The sequence below is a fragment of the Ichthyophthirius multifiliis genome (genome assembly GCF_000220395.1).
Source record: "Ichthyophthirius multifiliis unplaced genomic scaffold scaff_1120509250904, whole genome shotgun sequence".
Lineage (NCBI taxonomy): Eukaryota > Ciliophora > Oligohymenophorea > Hymenostomatida > Ichthyophthirius > Ichthyophthirius multifiliis.
Window position 1 is genome coordinate 83384 of NW_004086389.1, and position 26636 is coordinate 110019.

Below are 26636 nucleotides of genomic sequence, written 5' to 3' on the forward strand. Positions count from 1 at the left end.
TATTGGTATTATTGGATTATCTAAAATGTTATAAATCCATCATAATAATTTAGATAAAACACATTTTAAATTATATACGAAAAAGATTCTCTAATAACATGGCACTATAAAAACTATCTTATGTATTTAGTATCTTAACCACCTCCTTATTTAAAAATGCTAGAAATAAAAACTGATACATAAGAACTAAGAACTTTTTCCAAATACGAATTTACTTTAGAAGCTTAATAAGAGATAATACGTAATCCAAATATAGGTATAAGTATATAATTACCATCAAATTTATATGCAGAAGTTGCTCCATAAATATACGAACCTTTGGGTTCATGTATAATAAGGTCTAAAAACATGCCTGATATATAAGTATTTTGTGATATTTATGGACTAGAAATTTTCATTTAAAATATTGATATGACAAAATTATATTCTAGAAAGTTTACAATTGTAATAAATAAATTAATGAACCCAGACGTTGAGCATAAATGCAGTTATGGAAATTAAAATTAATATTTAGTCCGTCTTCTTTTGATGTCTTAAGGTGATTATATTGCTGCAACTTCGCCTAATATAGACAGTAGAAATTGTCTTGAATTTAAACAAAGTGGGTACGATATATTTGTTACAGGACCAAAAGTTTTACTTCCAGGTCTTTCCTATACTTTTAAACTTTTACTTTCCCAACCAGCTGATTAACTTGTAATTATTCCAAATTGTAGTATTAAAGGCATAAAATTTTCTCCTGAAAGTATTGAATTAAATAATTTCTTATAAAATGAAGTATCTTTCTAAGTCAAAGTTAGATCAGACGTCCTACCAGATACATATATCATACACTTTAATAAAGTAGAGCTTTCTTAAAATTAATTTTACTTACCAATTACATCAGAAAAAGTCCGGGTTATTTCTTTATATGATAAAACTCAATAATATCCAACAATAACTATCAATGATGTAAAATCGGATACCTTAGGTTATCCTATTCGAATTCCTGTTTAAATTTCTACTCCTCCAGCTAATTTAGTTGAGTTAAGCATTTAAGTTATTGAAGAAATATATAAGGATACTATAATAATTTCACCATAAAAACTATAAATATATCCAGAAACAACTTCAGCATTTTTTGAAATTACAATAAAAGCTATATAGACTCCTTCACAACCAGCAACAATTGAGTTTTCATTAAGTTCATTTTATTAAATTGTTCATACACTCATCCCTTCAGTAAAATATCTTTCGTTTTCATTAAGCAGGGAAAACTAATATAATTATTACCCATTACACATTAACTTATCAAAAAATAAATATCCAACCCCTTTAAAAGATTTGAATTAAAAGCTTATAAATCCTATTCTTTAAGATTCTAATTTAATTTTATAAAAGCATGAAATATTTTCTCCTAAAATAATTTCCCTTAAGTAACTTTCCGATTTATCTATTGCAAATTCTGAAACTTTCTAAGTTTATGCATCATCAAAAGCTATAGTTTATATAACATACAGTTTCTAGGGATCTCCTTAACCTTAAAGTGTATAGCAAATAATGAATAAATAATATTAATATGCTTTAGGTTACTTAAATAATACTATTGAAACAAAATGGGGTAGTTTTGTTGAACACTCAATTTAATTTACTCTTAATAGATTGGAAGCTTAAAATAATTATAATTTATATGTCTTTTTATCAAATACTATGGGTTTTTCTAATATATCTTCTTTTAAATTTAAAACAAAAAAACTTTCTTAAGGATACAATATAGCCATTCCATTAAAAGAAATAATAACTATTGAAAAACTTATAAAGGCACTTTCTATGACTTTAAGAGTCCCAGAGAATAGATTTACATCTTAAACTGATGTTAATGATTTACTTGAAAAATAAATGAAATTTAATCCTTAAATTATGATTAAAAATAGTTATAATTATTATGTATGTATCTCACCTAATTCTTAAAATGATAATCCGACTCCCGAATATTATGCAAATAAATTAGTTGAAGATAAGAAAGTTTAATAAAAGCTTAAATAACTTCTTCCTGAATATGACATAAATTAAAATATCATTAATTATAGAATTTAAATAGGATCACCAACTATATCTAAAGAAACAAAAATTACTAATATTGGATTCTATACAGCTAAATTTTCTCTTAAATTATGGGAAATAGGAAAAGTTTTTGCAATTTTAAAATCTGGTAAATATAATAATATTAAACCATTATCTACTCAAATATTTAGAGGAACTGATGAAAGTAATATTAAAGTGCCTTAAAAATATTTCTTTTAAAAAAAAACAGACAACTTTGGTAAAATCGATATTGTTTTTGAAAATTTAAATGATAATACTGAATATAGTATGTTTATTACTGTTGGAAATAATCTACCTTATGAACCATTAGATCTTTATGAAGATGATGACGTTAAAATTATAATTTTTAAAACGCCGCAAAACTTAAGTATTTTTAAATTTAATTTAATTTATTTTATATATATATATTTAACATTATAATAGATGTAATGCCTGAAGATGAATAGCCTAAACTATTAAAATAAGTAGATAATAGATTTTATGAGCTTGTAAAGAACAAATGAATATATTTATAAATTTAGAAAAAATAAAAATATTATATAAAATATAAAAATAAATTCATTTTAAAAGAATCAATATACAAATTAATATAAAAAACAAAATAATCTAATAATTAAAAATAATAGTAAATAAAAATAAAAAATTAATATAAACTTTCTATATATTTTTAAATAATTTAAAATAGATTTTTATTTATTTATATTTATAAAAAGATATGATAAATTTATTTTATTTTTTATTTTTCATAATATTTTTTTATTGCATTTTTTTTGAATCTAATATCAAATATTTAATTTAAATTTCCTTTTTTCTAATTTTTAATTTTGTAAAGTTACTTTAATTATTAAGCAGATATTTTATAAATAAATCTACACATGTATTTTTTTTAATTATAAAGCTTATCATTAACATATTATTCATCACTTTATTTTATTTTATTTTAATTTAATTTCATATTTATTTTTATGTTTTTTCTCAATAAATTTGATAGTATTTAAATAGAATTAAAAAATAATTACATTTAATTAAATTAATGAATTTTAATCTTATTTTAGCAAAGAAATTCTTCAAAATCTATCTTCTTATAAGCTTAAGTTTATATTGGATATATTTTTTAAGGTTTAAATTTATCATAAAGTATTAAATTAAAAATTGTATTTGTTTGTGCGTCTAAAATTATTAAAACTGTATAATAATTTGAAAAATATTAATTTACTGAATATTATTTAAAATTTATTTTGATAAATTATAAGTATAAAATTCTTATAATTTATATATTTTTAAATTCTATATCAAAATAAAAATAGAAATTAAAAAATAATAATAGTTAAAATAATTAAAAAATTATTTATTATTAAATAAAATTGAAACAAAAAATATGAAAAAGTGGACTTAAAAAATTAAAGAAATTAAAAATTATAACAAAATCTAAAATATAAATATAATATAAAATATTTACAATAATACAATAAAAAATAAAGTTCATAAATTTATTTTTTATAATAAATATATTTTTATATATTTAATATTAGTTATAATTTTTATTATTTTATATATACTAATTTTTTTTTGTAAATAGTCTTAAAAAATAAGTAAAATAAAAGCATTTATTTAAATATAATATTATTATATTAAATCTCAATAAATGTTTTATGAATTAAAATATTATCTTAAATATATTTTTAACTTATTTAAAAAAGTTATAAAGTTAAATATATTAATATCTAAACATATTTTTTAATAAAAATATTATTAAATATAAAAATATTTATTAATTTATTTTTTTAATAAAAAATAGAAAAAAAGGCTTATTAAATGATTTATAATATAAAAATTTTATAAATAAATTATTTAATTATATATTAATTAACAAACATTATTAAAATATATATTTAAATTATTATAAATATTAACTATTATAAACTAAAAAAAAAAAAATTAAATAAAATTATATAAACTAGATATATTTAATATTATATATTTTTTTATTAATATATTATAAATAAGAAGAAAAAAACTTCAAATAAATGATAAATATGAAATTTTACGTAAATTATTAAACAAATATAATATATTAAAAGTTTAAATAAAAATTTAAATTACAAAAATATTTATAAAATGAATTATTATATTTATTTTAATATTTTTTAAAAAATAGCAAAGATTAGAAAAAAATTTAAATTAAATAGCAATTAAAAATTTTTCTGAAAGATCAACATTACTCAAATTTTACGATAAAGGTAATAGAGTATCAATTTCAGGACTTAGAGTAACAATATTTGGTGCGACAGGCTTTTTAGGGCCATATGTAAAATTATATAATAAAAAATAGTTTATAATAAAAATAAATAATTTATTGAGAATATAATTTATAAAAATGAATATTTTAATTAAGATCTAAAATAGAATAAATTTAGACAACCTAAAATTAGATATTTAATTAAATAAAAATATATAGCAAACTAACATTATTTTGCATATATTTTTTTAAAAAAATTATTCATTTTTATTATAATTTTAAATTTTATTTGATATTTGAATTTAATTTATTATTAAATTTATAAAAACAGGTTGGTGCTTATCTTGGATATATAGGTAGTGATGTTATCTTCCCTCATGCTCATGTATATGATTATGATGATTATGTCAAAGAATTAAAATTATGTGCAGGAACTGGATAAAGCTATTTAATGAAACATTTTAATTTTGATGATGATAAAATGTATGATGCTGCAATCAGAAATTCTAATGTAGTAATTAACTTAGTTGGATCTAGATTGTAAGTAAAAGATCTTAAATAAGCTGCTTATGCTAATATACATATTGCAAAAAAAATTGCTGAAGCATGTGCTAGAAACTCTAACGTTAGAAGGCTTATTCATTTCTCAGCTTGTGGAGGTAAACTTTTATTAATTTTTATTTTATAATATAAACAAAAAACTATAAAGCTGATCCTAAATCTCCTTCACCTGATCTTTAAGTAAAATACATAAATACATTTTTATGCTTATAATAATATTTAAGACAAAATTCCACGGAGAAGAAGCTGTATTGAATATTTTCCCAAATGCAACTGTTATGCGTCCTACTACAATTTATGGCATGTAAGATTATTTCACTCGTCATTGGATCAAAGAAAGAGAATGGTGGCATCATTTTAACATAGTAACTGATGATTGCACAGCTAAAAGATAACCAATATTAATAAATGATGTTTGTTAAGCAGTTATGAATTCTTTGAAAATTTAAGAATCTGCAGGATAAATTTACGAATTAGGTTTTTAAAGTTCTTTTTTTTAAAATATAAAATTTATATAGGTGGGCCTCATTAATATAGCAGATTAGAAATTTATGAAATATTAGCAAATATAACTGGAAGACCACCTAAATTAGCTTATTTATCACATGATTTAGCTTTAAAGCTAACCTAAAAATTTTATAATTGGGAATTTTTCAATATGGAAACAATTATTAAAAATAAATTGGATTTGGTTGTTAGTGGTAATCATAAAACTATTGCAGATTTATGTGTCTAGCCAGTTTCTTTCCCTTAAGGGGCAGAATAGTTTTTGGACGATAGTAAATTTAGAGGAGTATAAACATTCGAAGAACTAGAAAAATGAAAAATAAGAAATACTTAAAAATATATTATTTTATATATTTTTTTTTATAAATTTAAGTCCTTAATAAGAATCATTATTTTAAATAATTATAATTATTTTTATTAACTTTAAAACTTTAAATATCTTTAATTAATTTTTAATATTTATAAAATAATTTATTTTATATAAAAAAGTTGTTGTTAAAAGATTTTAATTAAATTAAATAAATTTAATTTTAACCCATTTATTTAGTCAACTCTTTTAAATTTGTATGTTTTTTAAATATCTGTATTATTTTATTACTTTAAATTTTTTATAAAACTTTATAAATTACTAATTTAATTTTTATTTTTAAATTATATTGTTTTTCATTTATTAATATTCATAAAATTTAATTGATAATTTTTTTGTATATAGATAATTAATTAAATAAATAATAAATAATTGAAAAAAAAAAAAAATAGTTTATAAATATATATTTTTTTTATTTAGTTTGAATAATTAATTATTATTAAAAGTAAAAGTAAAATAAAATATAAACAATTCAATAAGTTTTAAAAAATGTATTAATTGAAAGTTACAAAATAAATAAAAAATATATTATATAATATTTAATCATAAAACATCATTTTTTTTAATACTTTATTGCCATCTTTTTACAAATTAACTGCTGCAGAACTTAAAAATATAAAAAAATATAATAAATTATTCATAAAAAAATAAATATAATTATTTTTGTTTTTCTTTTTTAAAAAAAACAAATTAGACTTTATTTAGAAATATTAATTATATTCTTATTTTATTTATTTTTAAATATAATTTATATTTTACAATAAAAAAAGCACAAATTATTTCAGTAACAACAGTGAAATAATAATATTTAAATCCGCAATCAATTTCAGCTTTAGTTCCATCATCTACAGAAAAATCATCTTTTAAATTACATAAGTTATAATTATTTGTTTAAGAATTTAAAATGGATTAATAATCAAATAAACTTGAAATAACCTTTATTTTTTTTAAATTATAGAATCTATCTAAATATTATATAAATACCATCAAAACTGATAAAAATAATGCAGAAGATATGTGTATATCTGCATATTTTTTATTTTCTTCTTTTAATGCTACAAACGCTAATCCCATGCAAATTATCGACATAAATATGAAGCATACTCTTAATTCTGAAATAGCTATTTCCCAAGGACACGATATCTATTATTTTATGATAAAAATTAATATATATATTAGTACTTCGGCTGTAGCGTTTATTTTTTAATTAACATTTAACTTTACAATACCCTTTTTTATTTTTATTAAATCCATTTTAAATTAAAAAAAAGTTATATTTACTGATATAGGGCCTGAAACTGTTTTACAATTCATAACCCTTCTCACTTCTGTACAAACATATTTATTTTCTTTTTTTTTTATTATTTTTTCTTCAAATTAAAATTTATTAATATACTATAATTTGATGTATCAAGGGTACAATTCCAATTATCTGATGTACCTCCGAAACTTAATATCAACAATAGAAGTAAAGAAAACTTTTAAATCAATTTTTTTATATATCATTTTAATATAAAAATGTATATATATTTATGTATTTGTTTATTTTATACTGTAGATATCAAAACAAAATTAAATGCTCTCTTTGTATCAATATCTCTTTCATATAATAATTTTTTTGCTTCTAAAATTTCTTTTCTTGTTGAAAAATTATGTTCTAATAACATTTTATTTATATTATTGTTAATTTTTTAATAATTTTTATTTTAAAAAGATAAAATATTAGATATAAAAAAATCTCATTTAAAAATATTATTTCAAAAACGGGAAGCACGGAGAAAAAAATACATATACTGCATTATTTTGAAATTATTAAAAGTGAAAAATGCTTTTTAATATTAATATATTTTACAATATTTTTAAAGAAAATATAAATTAATTTTAACATATAAAATATTTTTATTTTTCATATATTTAAAAAGAGAAAGATGATTTTTGTTTGCCAAATATATACACAAATGTTTGTTGTGTTGTCGTGATTTGATATATATATAAAGCAAAAACATACATATTTATATAAAATTGTAAATTAATATATTTTTATAAAAAAATATAATTTATGCAATATTTTTCAACTTAATCAAGCTTCTTCTTCACCTTCACCTTCATCGGTTTCAATACCAACTTCTTCGTAATAACTTCAAGAGCAGCAAGATCTTCTCTGGCTTCGGAGAATTCACCTTCTTCCATACCTTCACCAACATACCAGTGGACGAAAGCTCTTTTGGCATACATAAGATCGAACTTGTGATCTAATCTGGAGAAAACTTCAGCAATAGCAGTTGAATTAGAAATCATACAGACAGCTCTCATGACTTTAGCCAAATCACCACCAGGTACGACAGTTGGGGGTTAATAGTTAATACCTACTTTGAATCCGGTGGGGCACCAGTCAACAAATTAGATGGTTCTTTTGGTTTTAATGGTAGCAATAGAAGCATTAACGTCTTTAGGTACGACATCACCTCTATACATCATAGAGCAAGCCATGTATTTACCGTGTCTGGGATCACATTTAACCATCATATTAGCAGGTTCGAAAGCAGAGTTAGTGATTTCAGCAACTGAGAGTTATTCGTGATAAGCTTTTTCAGCAGAAATAATGGGAGCATAAGATGATAACATAAAATGAATTCTAGGATAGGGGACAAGATTGGTTTAGAATTCAGTAATATCGACGTTCAAGGCACCGTCAAATCTCAATGAGGCAGTTAAAGATGAGATAACTTAAGCAATAAGTCTGTTTAAGTTAGTATAGGTGGGTCTTTCAATATCTAAGTTTCTTCTGCATATGTCATAAATGGCTTCATTATCTAACATAACACAGACATCAGTGTGTTCAAGTAAAGAATGAGTAGAAAGAATGGAGTTGTAAGGTTCAACAACAGCAGTAGAGATTTAAGGTGAGGGATAAATGGTGAATCCTAATTTGGATTTTTTACCATAATCGACAGAAAGTCTTTCTAAGAGTAAAGATCCCAAACCAGATCCGGTACCACCACCGACTGAGTTGAAGACTAAGAAACCTTATAAACCGGTACAGTTGTCAGCTAATTTTCTGATTCTATCTAAGCATAAATCGACGATTTCTTTTCCAATGGTATAGTGACCTCTAGCGAAGTTATTAGCAGCATCTTCTTTACCAGAAATTAATTATTCAGGGTGGAACAATTATCTGTAGGTACCAGTTCTAACTTCATCAATAACTGTTGGTTCAAGATCAAGGAATACAGCTCTGGGTACGTGTTTTCCAGCACCAGTTTCACTGAAGAAAGTGTTGAAAGCATCATCTCCTCCTCCAATAGTTTTGTCTGAGGGCATTTAACCATCAGGCTAGATTCCGTGTTCAAGACAGAATAATTCCCAGCATGCATTACCGACTTAGATACCACCTTAACCGACGTGAATTGATATGACTTCTCTCATTTTTGTTTATTTTTTTGTTTTTTTAAGAGTTCTTTAGGGACTGCTTAATTTTTTATTTTATTTATTTATTATATTATAATTTATTTTTGAAAAAAAAAAATCTCTTTTTAAAGTGAGGGGAAATAAAATAAAAATAAGTTTCATAAAAATATAATTAATTTCTGTATATATATTTTTAAATTTTATTTTTATCTTTTTTATTTATTTATTTATTTTTCCACGCACGTTACTTTTTTTTAATAATTTAATTTAAATATATATTTATGTTTTTGTGAAATTTTAAAATATGGCTATATACCTAATGATAAAATTATATAATTTTTAGATAAATTTCTATCTTTTATTATTTTAAATAATTCAATATTATTTTTACATTATATTTAATTTTATAATTATATTATTTATAACATTCGAGTTTTTTAATTTTTTGCTTTACAATTATATTTTAATTAAAAAATTTAAAAAAAATAAAGATATAATTTAAATATGAAATATTTTTATATAAAAAAATTAAAAATCATCATTTTTATTTATAAATTGATAAAAATTAATCAAAGTTTTTTTTAATTAAATTATATTGTTAAAATTTTTATTATTTATAAAAAATATGACTATAAAATATATATATATTATTATGTGCATAATTATTTTAATATTAATAATACGATGTATTAATAATAAAAAAAAATATTATATTATGAAAAAATTTTAAATAATAAATATAAATAGATTTTCGTTAAAACATTAAAAATATTTTATTATAATTTTTCACGAAATGTTTGCCAAACATAATTTTTCTGACTTAACATATCTTTATTTTGTCATCCATTTTTTACCTTATAAAATAAAAATATATTGATATAAATAAAGCAAAAATATGTTTGATAATTAAAAAAAATATTTAAAAGTACAAATATAGAGAATATTAATATAAAATAAAATTTACAATTATAATTTAGTAATCAAATTTAAAAATAAAATATATTTTACCTAAAAAAGTAGCAAAATAATCTTTATCAATTTTAGTTTCAGGAAGGCAAGTCTCTAAAACTTTTTTTTTTGGGTTAAGAGGTGTTTACAAGTCATATGTAAATTTATCTTCTTATCCTTCCAAAAAAACTCTTTCTCCTACTACTGAGCCATTTGATGGCCTTAATATTTCAACTTAAGAGTGGTCTGCATTTGAAACACATAATATCATTCCATGTGATTCAAAACCTTATTATAACTTAAAAATTAAAAATATTAATTTTTGATTACCAGCTAGCTTTTTAGGCTTTAAATTTTATACTACTAATACCAACCCAGTCATATTTTCTATTGGTTAGTACTATTGTATTCCTGAGGCAATTAATCTTACCTCACTTCCTATGTCAACTTTTTCACAATATAATTTTTCGCTTTCAGGATGCTTTTTATATATTTATAAATTTAAAATGTTTTTATTTAAACTATCATACTTTCCAACACTCTACTATTCTGCCTACTCTTATGTCTATTTTCTAAAAATCTTCAAATGTAGGTTATTAATTATTTTTTTCTTCTGTTTAAACATTCTCCTAGGCTTTTTTAGGTTTCTAAGGATTTGCTTTTTATGGAGACTTTTAAATATTTTTAGTGTTAGTTATTTAATTATTGTTTTATTTAAAAGGAGAAGGTTAATGATTTTTTCCCAAATTTGTTTCTAATTAATATATTAAAGAATCTAACTTTGATAAAGTATTATGAAAATGAGTCACTTTTTATTCCATATTTTTAAATATTAATTTTTATAAATTATATTTTAGAGTGTATAAAGCAAAATATTATAATTAATTAAAAAATAGAATAAGAAAATATATATTTATTAATTATTATAAACGTATTTAATATAAAAAATAAAAAATTAATATCTATTTCGATATAATAGATATATTTCATATATTTTTATATTACTATTTATTTTATATTTATTTTATAAGAAACTCTTATATAAGTGTTTTAAGTCTTTTTTTTATTTTTTAAAAAAGTAATAATAATAAGTAAAGCAAAAAAAATTAAATTAATATATTAAGAAATTAATATTAGATTTTCATAAAAAATAAAAAAAATAATGGCAAATTTTAATAAAAATGATGGATTTCAAGTTAAGGTGTTTGCAGATGAAGATCAATTAATTATGGGAGGAATATTAGATGGTAAATTTTAAATAAAAAATTAAATTAAAAAAATGATATCATATTCATAAAAAAATCATTTAAAAATAAATATATATTATAAAATATAGTTTTTTTATTTACTATTTTATTATATAGAAGACGAAATAATCTAACTTAGAAATACCAATAAATCAGCTCCTCCAGACCTTTATTTATAATAAAGAACAGTAGAAGAGAATTAATATCTATATGATAAATAATATTACGATTATTATAATAGGTAGAAAAATCCTCGTTTACCAAAACCATTATACCGGCGAGATGTTGATTCAGATATAAATTAACTAATGAGTAGTCTGAAAATAAGTTAAAATATTAATTAAACATCTTAACAATAACTAATGAATGAATTTGAAAATAATGGTTTGAATACAAATATGTTTTAATAAAGTAATGATGAAGGGTTCAAAAATTATAATAATTAGCAAAAAAAAAATTTTAATGAAACACAAAGTTAAAATATGTACTAAATTAAATAATAGTAACAAATTCATATTAATTAATTTTAAAACCCATAATAAAATGTTATATAATAACCTACGTAATATTATATATATAAAAAAAATATTTAAATAAAAATAAATACATAAAAAATTATAAATAGTATTAATGTTAATATTTTATTTTAGTTTTTTTTAAAAAAATAAATAATTACTATTATATCATAATATATTTTATATTATATTTATATTAATAATTATATAATATAGAATCAAGAGAAATACTAAGTAACCTATGCCAGCATAACATATACATTAACAAATGCCTCCTCCTTAATTCTAATTCTAATAATAGATAATAAACTAAAACTAGTTTAATTTATTTAATTAGCACCACTCTAATTTTCCTTAAAATATACCTCCAGGGATAACACCTAATTTAAACAATAGTTAAAATCCCTTATTTCAACCTATTCCTGTAGGAATGTCTTAAAATGTAAACTAAAATATTATGTAAAATATGTAATAAATAAACTAATTTAATATGAATAATTTAAATTAAAACCCTAATATACCTATGAAGTTTAATACATAATTTCCTCCTTAATAAATTTAATTGTAAATGTAAGCCAATTAAATGTAAATTAACTCTCCTATGTATGATAATAATAAAAATTTAGACAAAAACATTGATAATAATAAAAAAAAATAAAAACAACTAAATGTATAAAATAATAATAATATTAATAATAATAATAATAATAATTTTAGTAATCTTTTTAATCATTTAATTGAATCTTGTAAAGATTAAAATTCTTCAAGAACTATTTAAAAATAATTCGAAGCCGCATCACTTGATGAAAAAAATAGTATTTTTTATAAGATATTACCAGAAGCTTTCAATTTAATGAAAGACTAATTTGGTAATTATGTGATTTAAAAATTATTTGAAAAGGGTAATAAAAATAAAAAAAAAAAAAAACTAAAATATAATATAATTAAAATTATTAAAAGGAACGAAGGAATAAAAACAAATATTATATTAAATGATTAAAGGAAAAGTAGAAGAATTATCATTGCATACTTATGGCTGTAGAGTAATTTAAAAAGCTTTGGAAGAATTAAAAGATTCTCCAGATATGTAAGAAGATTTAATTCAAGAACTTAACTAGAAAATTATGACTTGCATTTAAGATTAACATGGTAATCACGTAATTTAAAAATTCTTTGAAACAGTTTAGTCTAAAAAACTTCTCCCTATTATAAATGAAGTTATCTAAAATGTAATATTATTATACAATTACCATTTTTTTTTTTTAACAACAACAACAAAAATAAAAAAAAGATTTAAACACTTGCTTTCCACCCTTATGGTTGTAGAGTTATATAAAGAATTTTAGAATTTAGTGATTCTAGAGAAGTAAAAAAAATAAAATAAATAGTTTATATATGATTATTATTATTTAATAAATAATTAGACCAAAAAAATTTTCGAAAAACTAATGGAAAAAATAATTGATTTATGCTAATGTTAATATGGAAATTATATTATTTAATATATTTTAGAAAAAGGGCCTGATTAAAACAGGTTAGATATTCTTACAGCAATTAGAGAAAATTTTATTGAATTATCATTAAACAAATTTGCATCTAATGTTACTGAAAAATCTGTACTTAATTCAGATGATGAATTCAAAAAAGGCGTTTTAGATGTATTATTAAACTAAAAGCCAAACGAAACTATATTAGAGTAATTATATATGTATAAATTTATAAATATATAAAATAATTTCGTTTAGAACCGGAATAGTTAAATTAACTAAAAATGCGTATGGTAATTATGTTGTTTAAAGGTTATATGAAAAATCTAATTTTGAAACAAAAATGAGAATTTGTATGTATATATTTTAAAATTAAAATGTATTTAATGAAGTTATGTCTAATAATTATGGTATATTAATAAGTAAATAATAAAATATTTAAATTTTTAAATTAAAGGAAAACATGTTTTGAGTATAATAGAAAAAAGTAGAGTTGATATTAAGCCTAATCATAATAATTTTAATAATAATTTAAATTAAAGTTTTAATAGTAGTTAAAGCTTTAATAGTAATTAAAGTTTTAATAACTAAATCAATTTTAATAACCAAAATATTCAAAAATAAAATGTTTATAAAAATAATAATCAAAATAACAACTAATATAAGAAGAAGAATGTTTAATAATAATTTTAATAATATTGAAAAAAAAAAAAAAATTACATTTATATTTTATTAAAAAATAAATAAAAATATATAAATATAAACTATATGTATGATAATAAAATATAAAAAAATGATAAAAAATAAAAATAAAAAAATAAATGTGAACAATGTTTTTATTTAAAATAATAAAATATCGTTTTTTTACAAAACTTTTAAATATTATATACATTTTTTTTTTTATTTTGAAAATATTTATTATATTATATATTATAAATTCTTTTAATAATGATAAATTCAATATTATAAATATGTATTTCTTATATATGTATTATTTGTATTATTCTAATTTTTTCATATTATTAATATGTTTTCTTTATTTCTATGCTTAATAAAAAGAATAACAAAATCTAAAAGAAGGAATGTATGCAATAAATCTGCTAAAATTAAATAAATAAATTATTAGCCATCTATATACATTAAAACCCAAAAAATCATTCTAATTATCCTACTACAAAAAATAAATGTCAAATAAATACCTAATTTGTGTTCAACAAATCCTTTTTTTCTATTTAAATAAACTTATGGCAATAAACCTAAGGCTTCAATAAACATAGAAAGTGAAACAAATAATTAATCAATTGAAAACTCTTCCCCAGGATGAAAAAAACAACTCAAAACAAAGCACAAAGGTATAATTGTTATCCAACTTAATATCTTTGATTCTTAATTATGTGCCGTATTTCTGTATTTCCAAAATAAATAAAATAAAATAAAATTCAAAAATAAACTTAAAGTCATTTCAATATAAGATAAAGTGTATAGGGAAATACGAGTATCAAAAGAATAAATAAATCTCATGATAGTTCCTAAAGCATACATTAGTTATGTCTAAAATGATAAACCATCAACATTTCGATTTTTTTTAATTCTCAAAATTAATATTAAGTTTGCTAACGATTGTACTAAATAACCTGTATTAAATATTAAAATTATTAGTTCCATTTAAAAAGATATATTTTTAAAAATTAAATGAAAATTTTATATTTTATTTTTATTATTTATTGAATATTTTATTTAATTAAATAAACAATTAAAAAATACTTTAAAATTTTATAATAAAATATATGTTGAGGGCAAACTATTTAAATTTATTTTACTAAATATTATTCAAATATAATTTTATATACATTAATTAATTTTAAAATAAAATTATTAAAATTTTTAAATATATATTAATCAAAATATTTAATTAAATGGAGTCTGAGGATATTTAATTACTTGATGGTAATTATTTAACAGAATAAAATAACGCTTAAATTATAGGATGTTCTTCATAATTGCCTAACGCCTAAGTTTAAAATATAATATCTCCTATAAGAAAAGTAAATATATTTAAATAATGATTTTTGTTTTAAAAAGTATAGCTCTAGTTTTTTAATTTAAAAATTAAATTTAAAAATAGAATATTTGGATGTGCGAATAAGGGATGCCATAGTTTATTATTTTTGATATAAGTAAATTATGTGAAAGACCTAAATTTTTTAAATGTATTGGCTTTGATTGTTGGCATGATTATAATTCAAATCCTTCAATAATAGAACTTTTAGTATCAATTGATAATAAAAAAGATTATATTACTTGGTCAACAATATATACTGAATTAGTAATAATTTAATTTATTTGAATATTTTTTAAAATATAATATTAAAAAAAGAGAGAAGGCATTTAATTATTTTAAATAGATCCATTAGGAAGAAGATATAATTATTTAAAAGTAAATAAATATTAAAAAAAAAATATATAATAAGAAATATATTAAAATTAATTTATATATAAATAGATTGTTATTAAAGAAACGTTTGGAGCATCTAAAACATATATTAATTAAATATTTTTGTTTGAAGAAAATCCATATAATAAGGTAATAATATAAAAAAATTAAAATGATATAAGCATTAATAATGATTCTGAAATAGAGGAAAAATATTTAAATCAAAGGCTAAATATTCCAAAACCATTTTAAAATGCTAGCTTAAATAATAATATAAATAATTAAGTTATAATAAATACGTTATCAGAATAACAAATACAATAATAATAACAATTACAAATATAATAATAATAATAATAATAATAACAATTACAAATATAATAATAATAATAATAATAATAATAATAATAATATTAATTATAATAAAATAATTACGTAAATTCTTAACCCAAATTTTATGTTCATAATAGTTCTGATAGAAGAGGCCGAATGTAAAATAATTATGTAAATAAAATAAGCTTAATTAATAGTCCTAGTGAAGATCTTTTAAATAACTAATAAAACAAGAGTGTTCATTAGCATTAATAAATAAGTAGAAATGATAGTAATTTACTTTAAAATATATAAAATATGGATAGAGATATATAGTATTTATATTATTAAAATAATATCACATAAGCTGATTAAATTAATTAGATTCAATACCAAAAGTTAAATTAGATATAAAACACAGAACTAAGCTAGAATTAAAACTAATAATTAAATTAGACAACTATTCTTGATGACTAGCCACCTTTAATGCTTACATAATCTGAAAGGGAAATAATAAAATTAACAAAATAAATTTTATAAATTTAAGAAGAAAATAAAACAAAAGATATTAAAATAAATAAATTAGAACAAATTGTTATGAAATTATAACATGATATTTAAGCATTAACTGATAAATTAGAAAATACCACAAATAAAAATTATAATCAATCTTAAAATAATCAAGATTAAAAAAGTTTTTTAGAAACAAATAAAAAATAAAATGTTATTTATACTTCTCCTTAAACATTTGGTAAAAATTTAAATAATAATATCTAAATTATTAATGAATAAGATTAATAATAAATATTTGATTAAGTAATTTTATTTTCATTTAAATTTATTTATATTAATTTTAATTAAAGGAAAATTTTTATAAATAAAATAATCAATTTATTAATAAATTGATTGATAGCAAGTTTGAATAATTCTAATAATAATTAATGAAAAATATTTAAAAAAGTATTCAATCAAATGATCAATAATCCCAACTTATAAAAGAAAGTTAAATTCAAGTATCAAATATATAATAAAAAAAAAATATTTTTTTTAAAGGAAAATAAAAAACCAAGGAAATAAAGTTGTGATGAGAATTTTCATACAACAAGTATAAAAAATGTTTAGGAATATCAAATTAAACATAAAAATAAAATGAATAATAATTTATAAAATAAGACATAATAATTAAATAAAAATTAAAGTAAAGAAGAACTCTATAATTAATAATAAAAATAAAATATTAGTAATTAATAATAAAATCTTAATACTAAATAAAATAGCTAGGTTTCTTAATTTTATAAAAATAATGGAAATGTAAACAATCCTAAGGTGATGTATTTATTAGAAAAGCTCTAAGAAAAATTAAATTAAAGGGTATATATATTATTTTTTTATTATATTAAAAAGAAAAAGTAATAAAAAGTTGAATTATTAAATTCAGACAGGAAAAAAACATTTGAATATTAATAAAATTTTGAATACTCGGACTTAATATCTAAGTAATATATCATTTATATTTATTTTTTAATTAATAAAAAATAAATATATTTAGTAATAGTTCTGATTATTAAACAAAAATGTGATTACCTAAATTTAAAAAATTAATAATATTTATATAATTAAAATTACATTCATAAATATATTTATTACTTTGCATCATATATCATGTTGTTTTTTTTTTTTCTGTATTTTTTTAAAAAAACTCAATAAACAAAAAAAATACTATTAACTAACTAAAATTTTTTTAATTTTTTTAAAAAATTATGTATTTCCAAATTATAGGTGATTAAATAATTTGGAAGTAAAAGTAAAATTATTTTAAATTATAATGTGATTGGTTATTGCTATTTTTTTTAATTAATTTTTTTTGTTTAAAAAAAAACAATATGAAAAAGTAATATATAATTTATTCCTTATATGATAAAGTATTTTTAATTATAATTCCATGTTTTTTTTTAACAGAAAGTAAATCATATAAACTTTTTTAATAATTTAATTTTTTTTTTTGTGAAATATTAAGAAAATTTTTTATTAATAACATAAATATAAAATTTTAAATCTCATTTATAAATCAATTTCATTTATAATAATTCCTTATTTAATATCATAATTTTGATTATTATGTTTTATATATTTCATTTAATACTGGATAAGCCTCAATAGTTAAAAATTCTTTCATTTCTTAGTTTTAAATAAGATCGTTAGTAATATTGATTGCTTTATTAAGGACGTTTATATTTTTAAGAATTTATCTTAGATTAGATACTTCTTAATCTCTTAATTATCTATACAAAAAAATTGAAAATTTAAAAAATTATTAAAAATAATTAATTACTAATAATATTAAATATTGATAACTTTTCCATCATTAGTTTTTGCTTAATGTCTGATCCATTACCAAATTTAAGAACGGGAAATTTCTGCAGTTGCTGCATCTTCCATTAAATTATTGATTCCAACAGCACCTTAACCCATTAACCAATAATAAATATATTAAATAGTAATTGATATATTTTCCCTTACACCATACTCAGTAATAGGTTCTTTTATTAATAAAATTATTTATATAATTAAAAATTTTAATATTACTTTCGACCTTTAAATTTATAATATCTTCAGATGTAACTCTTAAATCGTATCTTAAAACATGCTTTTGATTGGCTTATCCTTTTAAGTACTATTAAAATATTTCGCGTGCAAATTTAACCATTGCAGGATGTGCAACCCAACTTCCATCAAATCCTTCAGAACATTCTCTATTTTTGTCTTCTCTTATCTTATTATAGGCAAAATCATTTTTTTCTTTATTTTTTGTGGGAATAAAAGCACTCATTCCTCCTATTGCATGAGCACCTCTTTTATGGCAAACTTAAACAAGTTTATTTGCATAAGCTTTCATGAAAGGTACTGTCATTGTTACTTAAGATCTATCTGGTAAAACGCAATCTTTATGATTTTTTAGAAGTTTAATAGCTGAAAAAATATAATCCCATCTTCCTGAATTCAAAGCTACAATATGATCCTTTAATTCATATAAAATTTCTTCCATTTATAACCCTCCTCCAAGTGTTTCAATTAATACGGTGCATCTAATAGTTCCTATGGGAACATTAAAGTATTTTTAAGCCTTTTTAAATATATTAAAATAAATAAAAATATAATATATTTTAAAAATTTTACAAATAGAAAAACTTCATTCCATAATCTAGCTTCAAAATAAGACTCTAACTTTGGTAAATAATAATAAATTCCTCCACATCCCATTCTTTATCTAACTTAGTAATTGTGGAAGAAATAAATACCAAAATCAAAAAGAGCTCCTGACATTACTTATCCATTTACCAAAATATGAGCTTCATCTAAATGCCAACCTCTAGTTCTAGCAAAAAGAACCGTATAAGAATTCGGATCAAGACTATATTCTTTTCCGTTTTCTTTATGTTTTAATACTTTTAAATTTGCTTCAATTAAACATTTTTAACCACTTATTTAGTTTAGCCAAGATGGACTTAGTGCATCTTCGAAATCTGCCATAAATACATCTGCTCCTGAGTTTAAGGCATTTATACATATTTTAGGGTTTGGAGGACCTGTTAGTTCTATCCAACGTCTTTCTATGTCTTTTGGTGGAGGAGCTACTTTCCATTCTGATTCTCTCACATATTTTGTTTCTTCTGGGAAACCAGGCTTATAGCCATTATCAAGTCTTTTTTGAAGATCTTTACGGGCTTATAAAAGAGATAATCTTTTAGAGTTGAAATGAGTATGTAAAAGATATAAGAATTATTAACATTATGGTGTTATTAATTGATTCGTATCATGATTTGGTTCTAAAATTATAACCGTTTAGACATCATGAGAATTCATTTTTTTTTTCTTTTTTATGTATTTTTTTTTATGGTTTTCTTTATTTTTATATAATTTTATTAATATGTTTTAAATAAGGTATATTACGCATTTTTATAAAAAAATCATTAATATTTTGAAAAAGTAAATATTGTTTTTAATACGTCATTTTATTATTTAATATATTATTTTTTTAGATAAAAACTGTTTAAGTTTCTATAAAAAAAAACTTAACATCACAAAATAATAATTTTGTAAGCTTTTAAATACAAAATCATATTGTAAAAACTTATAGAATAAAAATTAAATTATACATGGTTTATTTATACAAAAATTACATAAAATTTATATATTTATCCTTAATTTACTTCACTTAATATAATAAAATAATAAAATAAAAAAGATAAAAAAGTTAACAATTTTAAATAAAAATGTATTTATAAAATGTTTTTATAGATTAGAAATTCATTAATTTTTATTTATTTCGAAAAAATAGACAAAGATATTTTTTTATTCTATAACAAAATTAATATATATATAAAATTAAATAAAAATATATATAATTACTAATATATATATATATATATATTTTATTTTAAAATTTATTTAAATTAAATTTATAAAAATTTAATTTATTATTATATTTGTTTTTTTATTTTATATAATTTATTTATTTTTATTTATATATATAATTTATTTAATTCATTTTATTTTTAATTTATTTATTTTATATACTTAAAATTTTTTATATTGATATCTTTATTCTATGATCTTTTATTTTTTTTGTAATTTTTTTTTTTTTTTTATCAAAAAAAATATTTTACTTTAAATAATATTTATAATTATATTTTATAATGTTATTATAATTTATACTAATAAAATTAATTTTTTACTTATGTACTTTATAAATATTTTAACAACGAATAAAGCAACATACTAATGATATATTATAATGTTAGATACATAACTCAATATAATATATATTTAAATTTTAAAAATATAGAATAAATTAAATTAAACTTTAATAAAATTTTATTTAGTTTAATTAATATAACAAAGTAATCTGAATAATATTTTTATATCTATGATTAAAATTTTGACGAAAATTTCCTTATTAATTTGTAAAAATATATTATATATAGAAATAATTAAATATATGACAAAAATGTTTCACAAAATAATATATGTCAAAATTATAATATCACTTATTTTTAATTTTATTAAGATTATTTTTAATTTTTTTACTATACTGTAATTAAATAATTCTTAATATTTTAGTTGTCATCAATTTAAATTTTTATGTCTTATTTATAATATTTGTTATGTATCAGTATTTTTTTTTTAATTTATTTTATTATTTATTGCTTTGAATTTCATTATAATGCTTTTTAATTTTATATCTTTTCATTTATTTATTCTGTGTGTTTGTCTGCAAATTTCACATAAAATGCATTTCGCTTTATAAATAAAAGTGTAAAAATATTTCAAGAATAAATCAAGTTTATAATTATTTAATAATTTTTTAATTAATGCTATATATCTTATTTACTATCAGTATTATTTTTTATGTGTAGAATTTTACTAATATTCTATTTAATCCTATTTTATTATTTCTCAGTTTCTAATTTTTTAATATATACTTATTATATAAATGGGTTATTTCATCTATATAGTTAATTATAAGATATCATATATTTTATTATGTTTTAATTTACATTGAAATAATAAGAATTTCTTTAGTATTTTATTTATAGCTATATTATATGTATCTTTATTTTATTATAGTTATTCCATATAAAATGCTATGATTTTATATATATTTTCTTACAGTTATAATATGATAGTTTTATTTTTTTTCTCTAAATTACAATATAAAATATTACATTCATATTTTTCAAAGTTATGTTAAATATTTTTTAAATGTGTTATTAGATTATTGTTAGAATTAATAGTCTATTTTTTATTTATGATTCTCTTTCTACTAATTATAATATTGATACTTTCATGATTTTAATATTCGTAATGTTAATTAATTTTTTGTTAGTTTCTAAATATTTAAATCCAAATTTTAATATTATTATTAAATTATTTACATTTTATTATTATTTATTGCTTTCTAATAATTTAGATCGTTCGAAAATTCTATTGTTCCATCAATTATAAGCACATAATTTATTATAAAATATTTTATTTTTATTTATACTTTATAAAATTAATTATTTTTATTCATTCATTCATTTATTATAAGTTTTTATTTTATATTATAATATTATGTATAATAATTATTTAGTCTTTATTCTTATTATTTATAAAAAAATATTAGTTTTTAACATTAAATATATATCTAATATTTCCATTATATTATTACTAAATCTATATTGATTTAATCATTTTAAATTATAATTTTTGATTATTTTATTTATTTGCCTTAAATTAATTTTATTATAATATATCATTTTTAATTTTATTATTTTTTTATATTATAATGTGTACATTAAAGTTTACTTAGTTTATTAATATATATTTTTTTATATTTTTCATATTTATATTATTATTACGATTAATATTTTATCTTTAAAGTTTTATGTTAAATTTAAGACGCTTTTTATAATTTTGATTATATTTTTTTTTATAAATAATGAAATTTCTAATCTAAGACACCAAATTTGTTGTTTTCTAATATTAAGTAATTTTTGTTATTTATTATTTATGTTTTATAAATTTATTAGTATATTTATTTACTTAGGTAAATAATCTAAAAATATTTTTATTTTTTAATGTTATTATACTTTATTATAAAATTATATTTATTTATTAATGATGAGAATCAATCATCTGTAAAAAAAAAAAAATTAAAAATGCTATATAAAAGTAGAAATTATATACTCTATGATTTTTTTCAATATTAATTTAAAAATTTTAAAAATTCTTATAAGAAATTAAGTAATAATTCAGCCTCTATTAATTATAAAAGAGATAATATAAAAAATAAAAACAAATTAAATGTCATACTAACTTTAATAATATTAAGAAAAAAAGATATCAATTACTTTCATAATTTAAAAACTGATAAAAATAAAAAATTTAGAATATTTTTTTTACTTTACTAAATTTATATGTATTTAATACTTAAGAACTAAATAAATTTACAAAGCAATAATCAAGCAAAAAAAGTATAATTCTTTCCGAAAAAAATTCTTAAATAGGTATTAAAAGGTACTTCTTTTAAATCTTATAATTTTAAAGAAAAAAACAAATAATTAATTATTTACAAAATTGAAATCAATAAAAATTTGTATAAAAAAATAAAATAAAAAAAAAATAGGTAAACTTATTAATTTTTAACATTTTAAATTATTAAAACATATTATAATATATTAAGAATAGACATTATCATCTACTAAATCTTCTCATAAAGAAATATTAAAAAAAGAAATAAATAAAATTTATTAAATTATTGTAACAAATAAATAGAAAAATAAAGATTAATTGATTAAAAAAAATATAAATAATAATTGGGTAAAAAAAATATAAAAAAATGAATATAAAAATATACAAATAAAATAAAAATTAAAATATAATATATAATTATAGAAAACTGAATATAAAATATATACAAACATTTTTAATAATTCTAAAAAAATAATAATAAAATATATATATAAAAAAATATATAAAATATATAAAAATATTTATAAATATATATATATATATATATATATTTATATATATATTTATAGACTATCTTATTAATAATTTTTATTTATATATTTAATTATAAAAAAATTTCTCCTTTTTCAAATAAACAATTTTATATATCTCATATAAAAAATAATATTGTCATATATTTATATATATATATTTATTTTTTATCAAACTATTTTATTTTATATTTCTATGTTAACATTATTTTCTTATAAAGGTTTAATAGAATTATTTGAATTATTTAGGTTATTTTCATTTTATTAGTTTTATTAAAAATGATAATAAATATAAATTATACCTACTAAAAGCAATATAATTGTTAATATAATTGAAGCTACGCTAAGTCCATTTTTTTCTAAAGCACTAAACGTTACTGAAGCTACGAAAATATCTACCATTCCTTTACCCAAATAACCATTTATAAACTAAAACTTTTCTTTGATAAATTATATATCTTTTTCTGCTCCTATTATTAATAATCCGAATATTATCATATATGCAGGTTAAAAATATGTCCATGGTAAAAATAAATCAATTTATATAAATATGTACCTCAAAACTCCTAAAATAATTAAAAATGCACCGCAAAACATATTTATATATCTTAATTTTGATGATTGCTCTTTAAAATTTTTAATTACATCAACAACTTTTTAAGTATTGCTTTAAGATTATTATTATTATTCTTCACTTATATTTTATTAATTATAATTCTAATTATTTTATAAATTCATTTTTAAGATTTTGATTTTAAATTTTTTGATATAAAATTTATTTTTTATAATAAATTCTAATAAATATTTTATTTATTTATAAATAAAAAATATAATATATAAAATTGTTTTAAATATTAAATATTAATAATTTGTTTAAATTAATAATTATTTATTTCTTAATAAAAAACTTCAATAATGGAAAAAGAATAAAAAGAAGATTTAAAGTAACATACAATACAACAAAATCTGCTTAAAACAAAGGAATTAGAAAAAATTGAGAATTATAATTAATCTAAAATAACATTATAGGTTGGCAAAACTAAACAAGAAAAATACGAGTCTTAATGTAAATTTAGTATTTAATTTAATAAAAAGAGAGTTATTAAAAATACAAATAACCTCGAAAAATTGACTAGTAATAACTTAGGAGATTTTGATTAATGTATAGTAGTTAGTATAAATAACTAAAACATAAATGAAGATATAATAAAAAAGATAGAAAAAAATATAAATTAACTTAAGTAGTATGTGATGATATTTTATTTATAAAAATAAAAGATAACTCTGAAAGTTTTATAGGACCATTGAATGTACTTTTAGATTTAGGTTTAAAAGATTTATCAGATAAACAGAAAAACTTAATAGATGGAGAAATTTAATTTAATTTAAATTAAGAGAATTAACAAAATAAAGAAAAATCCTTTATATTCGAAGATTTTTATTGTTAAATTAATGTTAGATTTCATCCAAAACTAGGAGAAAAACTCTCTAAGATTTGTGCAGAAGTTGATCAGGATTTTTCAAAATCTTACCCTATTTTTTTTCTTAAGCATTTCAAAAACTTTAATGTTGATTTAAATTTTAATTAATTTGAAGATTTACCTGATAACTTAAAAAAACTGTTAATTTTTCAAGATTTAAATACTAATAATAAGACTAATAATAATAATAATGAATAAAATTAATTATCTCAAATATTTAATTATTTAGCTCTTTTTATTGATTAAGATTGCAAAATCTAGTATTTTATTAAAGATTTTGTTTATGTAGAATTTGAATTTGTTAATTTTAAATAAATAGTTAAAAAAATAAATAAATTATAATGATTTTTTATTTATTTAGTAATATATTTATAAATTTAAATAACTTTTTCCTTTTATATAAATAAATTTATATATATATATATTTATAATTAAATATTTATTTAAATAGTAATTAAAATATTTAGAATGTAAATAAAATTTTTTTAAAAAAAAATTATATAATAAAATTCTTATTACAAACAATTAATTTTTTATCTTATTTGATAATAAAAATACATAATTTACTTTATTTTTTTGATTAATATTATTTATTCAGAAAAAAATTTCAAAAAATTTTCTTTATTTTAATTAATATATAAAAATTTAACTATTATATAAAAATCAAAAATCTAGATTTATCAAAAAATATCTGAATTAAGACAACTAATATTTTAATTTTTAACTTTTTATATTTTTTAATTACTGCTTAAATTAAAACTTTTGTTTTTATTCTATCTCTGAATTGATAAATATTTTTTTTTTACAAATTAATATATATAAATATTAAAAATTTTAAGTTTCCTATTTTTTTTTTTTTAATAACAAATTTTTAATGCTATATGTTATATAATTTATAATTAATTAATTATTTTTCCTAAAAATAAACTTTCGCCATGTTTAAATTAATCTTTTTTTAAATATTATTTCTTTAAATATTACTTAAGCCTTCTTTAATTTTGATTTTCGTTTTTTCAAATAATTTTTATGTTTATATAGTTATAGATTTTGAAACTTTGAGAATGCCTTTCTCCAAATATTGATACAAAAATTTTGAAAACGAATTTGATTAAGAATATAATATATAAAAAAAAATATTTTATAAAATTCAGAATTATCTAAATAAGAGAAGTTGACTTTATTTTAATTCCAGAATTATAAAGAAGGGAAAAAATATATATAATTTAATTATATATATATATATAAAAATATTTTTGAGAGTAAAAAAATTTAAAATTCTCTCAATACACACATAGACAGTTTCTTTAAAGATTTAATAATTTAAATGAAAAAGAGTTAATAAATGGTGAAAATTTCTGATTTTTGGTTATACTATCTTGTGGTTTATCCTTTTCTTGCAGCTCAGGTAAAAGTAATTCAAAACATTATTTTCTATTCAACTTTTTCAAACTATCATCATTTTAACAAACGAAGTATTTAAAATGATTATTTATGAACAATT

At 17.9% G+C, this 26636-nt stretch overlaps 6 protein-coding genes across 6 annotated transcripts in view, besides 30 other annotated features; 2 read left to right on the forward strand and 4 right to left on the reverse strand. All coding sequences in view use genetic code 6, as the record gives it.

The window, feature by feature from the left end:
- The first annotated feature begins 3569 nt into the window (after positions 1-3569).
- Positions 3570-3606: a microsatellite.
- A 189-nt stretch (positions 3607-3795) lies between these two features.
- Positions 3796-3861: a microsatellite.
- Positions 3862-4115: 254 nt separating this feature from the next.
- On the forward strand, positions 4116-5788 carry IMG5_110290 (ndufa9 protein, putative). Its single transcript, XM_004034851.1, has 6 exons — positions 4116-4133; positions 4244-4393; positions 4656-4983; positions 5034-5065; positions 5110-5362; positions 5404-5788. Exons 1-6 carry the CDS (start codon positions 4122-4124, stop codon positions 5706-5708), a joined length of 1080 nt encoding a protein of 359 aa, XP_004034899.1. The 5' UTR covers positions 4116-4121; the 3' UTR covers positions 5709-5788.
- Positions 4400-4442: a microsatellite.
- Positions 5789-6374: 586 nt separating the features above from the next.
- Positions 6375-6421: a microsatellite.
- A 1095-nt stretch (positions 6422-7516) lies between these two features.
- Positions 7517-9185, reverse strand: IMG5_110300 (hypothetical protein; the record flags this gene model as incomplete). The annotated part of the gene is made up of 2 exons (XM_004034852.1): positions 7517-7552; positions 7836-9185. 2 exons carry the CDS (start codon positions 9183-9185, stop codon positions 7517-7519), a joined length of 1386 nt encoding a protein of 461 aa, XP_004034900.1.
- A 768-nt stretch (positions 9186-9953) lies between these two features.
- IMG5_110310 (tyrosyl-tRNA synthetase, putative) lies at positions 9954-10908 on the reverse strand (the record flags this gene model as incomplete). Its single annotated transcript, XM_004034853.1, has 4 exons — positions 10646-10908; positions 10446-10596; positions 10176-10403; positions 9954-10021 (listed from the first exon to the last, which is right to left on the reverse strand). Exons 2-4 carry the CDS (start codon positions 10495-10497, stop codon positions 9954-9956), a joined length of 348 nt encoding a protein of 115 aa, XP_004034901.1. The 5' UTR covers positions 10498-10596; positions 10646-10908.
- A 202-nt stretch (positions 10909-11110) lies between these two features.
- Positions 11111-11144: a microsatellite.
- A 133-nt stretch (positions 11145-11277) lies between these two features.
- On the forward strand, positions 11278-13919 carry IMG5_110320 (pumilio-family RNA binding repeat protein; the record flags this gene model as incomplete). The annotated part of the gene is made up of 6 exons (XM_004034854.1): positions 11278-11362; positions 11480-11924; positions 12094-12336; positions 12595-12779; positions 12838-13243; positions 13302-13919. The coding sequence occupies 6 exons, from the start codon at positions 11278-11280 to the stop codon at positions 13834-13836; spliced, it is 1899 nt and encodes a 632-aa protein (XP_004034902.1). The 3' UTR covers positions 13837-13919.
- Positions 11935-11986: a microsatellite.
- Positions 12550-12589: a microsatellite.
- Positions 13899-13950: a microsatellite.
- A 186-nt stretch (positions 13951-14136) lies between these two features.
- Positions 14137-14179: a microsatellite.
- A 1042-nt stretch (positions 14180-15221) lies between these two features.
- Positions 15222-15281: a microsatellite.
- Positions 15282-16117: 836 nt separating this feature from the next.
- Positions 16118-16230: a microsatellite.
- Positions 16231-17254: 1024 nt separating this feature from the next.
- Positions 17255-17294: a microsatellite.
- Positions 17295-17326: 32 nt separating this feature from the next.
- Positions 17327-17382: a microsatellite.
- A 723-nt stretch (positions 17383-18105) lies between these two features.
- Positions 18106-20039, reverse strand: IMG5_110330 (malate synthase a, putative). The gene is made up of 4 exons (XM_004034855.1): positions 19288-20039; positions 18697-19234; positions 18443-18650; positions 18106-18392 (listed from the first exon to the last, which is right to left on the reverse strand). The coding sequence occupies exons 1-4, from the start codon at positions 19972-19974 to the stop codon at positions 18212-18214; spliced, it is 1614 nt and encodes a 537-aa protein (XP_004034903.1). The 5' UTR covers positions 19975-20039; the 3' UTR covers positions 18106-18211.
- A 443-nt stretch (positions 20040-20482) lies between these two features.
- Positions 20483-20537: a microsatellite.
- A 14-nt stretch (positions 20538-20551) lies between these two features.
- Positions 20552-20591: a microsatellite.
- Positions 20579-20681: a microsatellite.
- Positions 20579-20684: a microsatellite.
- Positions 20580-20682: a microsatellite.
- Positions 20612-20682: a microsatellite.
- A 2743-nt stretch (positions 20685-23427) lies between the features above and the next one.
- Positions 23428-23488: a microsatellite.
- Positions 23476-23533: a microsatellite.
- Positions 23479-23569: a microsatellite.
- Positions 23498-23536: a microsatellite.
- Positions 23570-23588: 19 nt separating the features above from the next.
- Positions 23589-23638: a microsatellite.
- Positions 23589-23662: a microsatellite.
- Positions 23607-23692: a microsatellite.
- A 787-nt stretch (positions 23693-24479) lies between these two features.
- Positions 24480-24542: a microsatellite.
- Positions 24543-25294: 752 nt separating this feature from the next.
- Positions 25295-25333: a microsatellite.
- Positions 25334-25531: 198 nt separating this feature from the next.
- Positions 25532-25578: a microsatellite.
- Positions 25576-25616: a microsatellite.
- Positions 25617-26590: 974 nt separating this feature from the next.
- Positions 26591-26636, reverse strand: part of IMG5_110340 (kinesin heavy chain, putative) — a gene marked incomplete at both ends in the record, with an annotated part of 5412 nt that continues 5366 nt past the window's right edge. Inside the window, one exon of the mRNA XM_004034856.1 lies at positions 26591-26636. This exon is cut by the window's right edge and continues 32 nt beyond it. Coding sequence (XP_004034904.1) covers positions 26591-26636 — 46 coding nt within the window.